Source organism: Oryzias melastigma, linkage group LG10, assembly GCF_002922805.2.
Source record: "Oryzias melastigma strain HK-1 linkage group LG10, ASM292280v2, whole genome shotgun sequence".
NCBI classification, from domain to species: Eukaryota; Metazoa; Chordata; class Actinopteri; order Beloniformes; family Adrianichthyidae; genus Oryzias; species Oryzias melastigma.
In genome coordinates this window covers 29,022,310-29,029,044 of record NC_050521.1, presented here as the reverse complement: position 1 = coordinate 29,029,044, position 6,735 = coordinate 29,022,310, and the positions used below count along the sequence as shown (strand labels likewise).

At 50.8% G+C, this 6,735-nt stretch overlaps 1 protein-coding gene across 1 annotated transcript in view; it reads left to right on the top strand.

Annotated features, from left to right (window-relative positions):
* Window positions 1–3,142: 3,142 nt before the first annotated feature.
* The window catches only part of ccdc69 (coiled-coil domain containing 69), a 9,469-nt gene continuing 5,876 nt past the window's right edge, over window positions 3,143–6,735 (top strand). Inside the window, exon 1 of the mRNA XM_024260420.2 lies at window positions 3,143–3,300. Coding sequence (XP_024116188.1) covers window positions 3,280–3,300 — 21 coding nt within the window. The 5' untranslated portion in view covers window positions 3,143–3,279. The remainder of the gene's footprint in view (window positions 3,301–6,735) is intronic.

The window sequence follows — 6,735 nt, the reverse complement described above, 5'->3', positions numbered from 1 at the left end:
ACTCAAACCCGTGGAGCAGAGAGGTTCTGAAGGTTCTGAGAATGATTGGAGGTCCTGATCCACCTGCAGGTAGGAGCCAGACAGGCGAAGAAGATCTCCGCCTCCTTCCTCCTGATCCCAAAGAGTCTAAAAAAAAACCTCCAACTACAGAGAAAAGGAAGAAACTGAACTGAAGAAACCAAGAGTTCTAACTAAACCAGGACAGAATCTCCAGGATCACGGATCAGATCCTGATTCCTCTGGAGAAAGATGGAGATCAGGAGAGACATGACCTGCATCTGAGAACACACTAACAACAAAATAACACACACTTTAACACACAATAACAACAAGATAACAAGATAACAACACACTGCAGACCTCTCTCTCCACCTGTGGAATGTGTTGGCGTGTATTTTTAGCGTGTTTGTCTCTGACAGCAGTTGTTGTTTTCAGGATCAGAACAAGTTTCCGTCCAACAGCAGCTGCTTCACTGCAGGCTCCGCCCATCACCAGAAGGCTCCGCCCATCCTAACTGTGAAGTGAGAGAGGGCTGAGTTCAGCTCCCAGTTTAACTGCAGGATCTGAGAGTTCTGGATGTTTGGAACCAAACGGCACCGCCACAACTTTGTGTTTGGGTCGTCACATGTTCTCGTGTCCACGTGTTCACATGTTCTAGTGTCCACGTGTTCTTGTCCCCTCATGTTCACGTGTTCACATGTTCACATGTTCACGTGTCTGCATTCAGTGATGCGTGACGAGAAAAGGTCCGCTAAAGCAGGTGAACTCCTCCAGGTTTCCCTCAGCAGACCAGCTGCTGCTCATGAAGGATCCTAAATGTCTGAAGATCCAGAGACTGATCTTCATGGATATGGATCTGGATCTGGTAACCAACAGCACCAGAAATCCTGCTTGAAATCCTGAATCTTTATTCAAAATCCGTCCAAAAGTCATCAAACATTTTTCGAAGTGAAGAACCGTTTTGTGTTTCTGTTCCTTGTCAGCAGGTCAGAGGTAGAAACCTTACAGGTGTGGTTCCTCTGCAGGTGTTTTAGTGAATGTCCTGAAAGTGTTGAAGTTCTTCCTGAACCTGACGGTTCTGGAGGAACCAGAGGGTGCAGAAGGAGAAGGAGCACCAGGTCCAGACAGACGTGTCTTCAGCTGGGCGGAGCCTCCAGCCGCCGCCAGCCTCCTGATCCAGTTAAGAGCTTTCTGCAGGCGGCTGAGTCAGCGAGGAAGAGTCCACCTGCAGAGGCTGTAATCCCAGAGATCAGACCGTCTGCATCTCCGTCTGACTGCTCACCCACCAGCTGGAGGAGTCCACATTTCCCATGAAACCTGGTCTCTGAGGAGCTGGGAGGAGCCAGACCCTGAATGATCCTGGGGGGTGAAGCTGACTGCCCCCCGAAGCCTCTCAGTCGAACGTTTGAAGAAACTTTCGTTTTCTATTGTTGTCGTCAAGACAACAGAAGGTCAGAAGGATCTGAGGGATCTGAAGGATCAGAAGGTCAGTGGATCTGAAGGACCTGAAAGGTCTGAAGGATCTGAAAGATCAGGAATATCTGAAGGATCTGAAGGTCAGTGGATCTGAAGGATCACAAGGATCAGAAGGTCAGTGGATCTGAAGGATCACAAGGATCTGAAGGATCAGAAAGTCAGTGGATCTGAAGGATCAGAAGGTCAGCGGATCTGAAGGATCAGAAGGTCAGTGGATCTGAAGGATCACAAGGATCTGAAGGATCAGATGGATCTGAAGGACGTCTGAGATGTGGTGATGGTCAGGATGGCGCTCTGAGGGTGGGGTTTATGGAGACATGGAACCAGATGGAGAAAAACAGGCTTTTATTCTGAAATCTTCTGGATCAACTGATCCATGATTGAATGATTCTGTCAGATCCTGGGAGGAGTCAGAACCGAGCAGAGAGTCTCCTCAGATAAACATTCTGGACCAGTTGAACTTCACAGACCGTTACCATGGCAACAAGCTCCAGCTGGGAGCATCCAAAACGGTTTATCAGGATCCTGATCTTCACCACAAAGCCTGATCTTCACCATGGATCCTGATAATTATCACTGATCCTGATTCTCACCACGGATCCTGATCTTCATCACAGATCCTGATCTTCATCGCAGATCCTGATCTTCATCACGGATCCTGATCTTCATCACAGATCCTGATCTTCATCACGGATCCTGATCTTCACCACAAATCCTGATCTTCACCATGGATCCTGATAATTATCACTGATCCTGATCCTCACCACGGATCCTGATCTTCATCGCAGATCCTGATCTTCATCACGGATCCTGATCTTCACCACGGATCTTGATCTTCATCACGGATCCTACATGTCATCACGGGTCTTGATCTTCATCACGGATCTTGATCTTCATCACGGATCACGATCTTCACCACTGATGAAGTCTTGGAGCTGGACCTCAAACCTTCTAGAAACGTTTTTTTGAAGTCACGTGACCTTTGGTCATAAATAAAATCTTAAAATCCGCTTCCATCATTTTGTTTTGGCAGAAAAAACTGTTCAGTAAACGTGCTGTGTCACGTGATCACTGTCATGAGCTAAAGGGGCACACTGCGCATGTCCGTTTGAAATGTGCTGCCTTTACGTGATGTCGGAAACTACAGCGATGCTGAAGTTCTGGATTTTTTTAGGATGTTTAACTTTAAAAGTTTTTATTTAGAGGCAACTTTCAAAGTTCAGATTCCTCAAGAATAAATTATTCCGTTACTTCAGCAGAACAGCAGGCTGTTGGGCTCTTCCGAGTTCTTTCTGATCCCAGAGTTTGGTTTGTTTTCACCAAACATGCTTTTGATTTTTAACCTTTATTTAACTTATTCTTATTTATAACGAGGACAAAAACAAAGTTAGACAAAAGCACATCACAATATTCACAACAATTTACATGAGGTTGAAAATAATCCCGAGACAGACTGGAGACCTGTCCAGGTAACCCAGCCCTAACTCTTCAGTACCCGGGTTCGGCTCCAGGACCCCGACAGGGACAAAGCGGCCCAGAAGATGAACGGAAATAATCCTGCAAACAAACAAGGATACAGACATTTTAGTCTTAGATTAAGAACGGAAGCGGCCGGACACGGAACTCTGACAGATCAAAAGTTTTGAAAAGTGAAATCCCCGGAGGAGAGAGTTACGGAGTGTCCTTGAAGGCATCGTCATTAAGCTCCGCCCCCAGCGTCAGAGTTTCTTCGGTCCGGTTTGAAAGTTTGAGGAGCGGCGCAGCGGCGGCGAAGGACTCGAACCCGCGGCGGCCGGCGGAGGAATGGGCTGCAGTCACAGCAAGGTGAGGAGGTCCGGACCCGGAGGAGCCGGTTCCGGTAGAACCGCGGTCCCGAGGAGCGCGCGGGAGGGCGGGAGGCCCGCCGAGCATCTGTTAGTAATCTGTTCCCCCCTCCCTCCCGAACGGCCCGAAGCCCGCTCACCTGCTGGCGGTAAAGTCCGGTTCGAGTCCGGTCCTGAGGGTTTGGACCGGACCCCCTCGCACATCGTCCTCCTCTGTTCCTCCTGGTTCTGCGTGGACCCGCAGGTTTTTTGCGTTTTTGGGGGGGTCTCTAAAGGTCAACCGGATCGGATCCAGAACCGGAACCAGGCGACACTCAGAAGACGGTTCTGGTTTGATTCTATAGCAGCTGAAGTCTAGCAAGAGGGGGCGGAGCCTGCAGCGGTTCATGAGGGAGCTCAGTCTGAGGAGGAGCAGAGGTCATGGCTCACCTCCTGGTCTGGTTCCTGTCCTCCTCCTGATCAACACCAGAACCTCCCGATGGTGGACTCGGGTTCTGTCCTGTCTTCAGGTAGATGAAGGTGGCCGGCCGCTCCTCCTCCTGTGAGTGTCTCATCTCAGAGACAGGAAGTTGTGAGCGACCGCAGCAGTAAAGGTTGGAGCTGAAGCAGGAAGTCGGGCAGAAGTTCAGACTCTGGTGTTTGTGAGGCGGCAGCTGTGAGAAGTTCTGGCAGAACCGGTGCTGGACCTGTTCTGAGCAGAAGACCGGGAGACGTTGGGAGGAACGAGGTACAGAAACATCTGGACTGAGGTCCAGTTCCAATCAGAACCTCCTGGAGGTTCTGTAGGTTCTGAGGACTCTGGATCAGGTTCCAGCTTCAGGTTCCTCGTGGAGTTCTCTTGAACCAGAACCAGACTGGACCCACAGATCTCCAGAACATCAGGGTTCTGCCAAACATCATCAAATCTCTGAAGAGTTTGTCTTTGGACTCCTTTGATCCTGATGATGTCATCAGACCGAGACGCATTCAGGAGCTTCTGTTCTGGTTAGGACAGAACCAGTGAGGAGGCGGGTTGTGTTTGGAGATCAGATCGGGGTGAACAGCGGTTAGATGGTTAGTTGGATGGCGGTCGGACATTGGTTGGATGCGCTGCTGCAGCTGCAGGATGGAGGTTTGATAGTAGTTGGATGGCGGTCAGGCGCCGACCGAACATCAGATGGACGTTAGTCGGACGGCGATTGGATGTTGCGGTTGAATGTTGCTGCAGGACGGAGGTTGGATGTCGCTGCAGGACGGAGGTTGGATGGCGGTTGGATGTCGCTGCAGGACGGAGGTTGGATGGCGGTTGGATGTCGCTGCAGTACGGAGGTTGGATGGCGGTTGGATGTCGCTGCGGTACGGAGGTTGGATTGCGGTTGGATGTCGCTGCAGGACGGAGGCTGAGACGTTGGTGTCGAGTTTCTCCTGGTCTGCAGCCGTTGTGTAACTCGGAGTAAATCTGAGATTATCTTGGATTAGCCGCAGACTGTGGCGCCACTGCAGCTCTGCGGTCGCGTGCCCCAGCGTCTGACCGCTACTCAGTCTACAGTTCCTCCACCAAACGCTGAGTCAGTGTCAGCTGGAGCTTCATGCTGAGTCGTGACCTGTCACAGGTGTGTCTGGCTCACCTTTCCAGGTGTGCTCATCATCCTGACTTCTGCTCATCCTTCACCTGTGTTCCTCTGACTCACCTGCACAGATCCACCTCTCTCTCCTCCAGGTATCACCTGTCATGCAGGTCCTCATACGTCCTTTGGTTGACCTTTGACACCTGCACCTTGGACTCGAACCATCCGCCATCAGAATCGTTAAACTCTAAATCCTAACAACGTTCTGACGTTCTCGACCACAGAAGTTAAAACTCTATCAGTCCAGAACCGGGAGAACACCTGTGCGGTCGAGTTCAGGTGCTGACTCAGCGTTTTCTGTATCTTGACGAGTTTGTTGGGTCGGTTCTGGATCCAGTCCGTCTTCAGTCAGAATAAATGTTTCTGTCCAGTTTATCAGACAAACTTCTGCTTTTCTTCAGTCTTCTGATTGACAGGTCACTGCCCCGCCCTCCGCTCTAGAACTCTAATGGTGGGCGTGTCCCGCCACAGATGCATGGATTACAAAGATCCTGTTGAATCCAGCAAAGGCTCCGCCCACTTGCCAGTCAAAGAAACACACCTGTAGCCATAATAAGTCTGACTGTTGCAACAAAAACATCCGAACGTTTTGACTCTGGTGGTCACAGGAGGAACTGCAGCTTCAGTTTTCTAGAAGAGACTGGAGGAAACAGAGGAATGCTGCTGAACCTGAAAGACCACCGAGGTTTGGGGGCGGGGCTTCATCCACGCCGCTAATAAAGAAAACAAACATTTGAGCAGCTGTTTGACAGACCTGCCGTCCCTCACCGCCGCTCCACTGATCCTAATGCAAACGTAGAGTTAGACGTACTAGAGCACGAATCCTGTCCATCGTTTGCTGGTTCCTGGTGAAGCTGCGGCTCTGAAGGCTTTATTGGGCAGCAGCTGAAGTTCTCATTCTCGAGACGTTTGTTCAAGTTCTGGTGAACTTGCAGTCCATCCTGTGATCCGGCCAACCCAGATGGAGATGGTTCTGATCCGGATGGAGATGAATTTAAGAGAAGAAACTCCTCAGACTGCTGGTGGAAGCCTGGACTCCTCTGAGGAACACCTCCTCCTAACCGGAGGAACCGTCACTGATGCGCACGGCTTCATGTGTGCAGGGGCTCCTCACTGACCCACACAAGTCCTCACCTGTTGTCCAGGTGTGATTTAAATAAAGTTTTATTCAAACAAACTGAAGTTCAGACGATGAAGACTCCTGAGGAGCATCCCTTTGTTCTGAGGGGAACTTCACTTTTTCCTTGGTGGAGCCGGACCTGCTCCGTCCACAGCATCAGCTGACTTTTAGCCCCGCCCCCTGAACCCAGCCAATAAGGGACTGCAGCCGCTCTGCTGTGAGGCGAGCATTTCTGCAGCGTGACGTTCAGACAAGAGGAGCCTCAGCTCTGATTTATGACCCCCCCCCCCCCAGAGCTGCTTCTGTTTACGAGCTGGAAGCAGAAATATTTCTCCTTTCAGCTCCGAGTTTAGGTGTTTGTGCAGAGCGTGTGTGCACGTGTGAGTGTGCACGTGGGCCTCAGTCATACAGCAGCGTTTGGGCGGGTCGTCTGTCCTGACACGCTCCTGCAGAAACACAGAAACGCCGTTTGGGCTTCAGCTCCTGAGAAGAAACGGGTCTGAACGTCTGCAGGCCGACACGGCCCCGCCCTGAAGCATGTTTGTCACATGCACAGGTCACATGACGGCAGGGAGAAAACCTTCACATCACACAAACACAATCGGTGTCTTCATCCAGTCAGAAGGAAGTGAGAAACGTTCCTTAGTAACTGTTGTCTGCAGCTCTGATCCCGTTGTGGTTTGATGACTTTAACTCGGCGGGTGGGGGG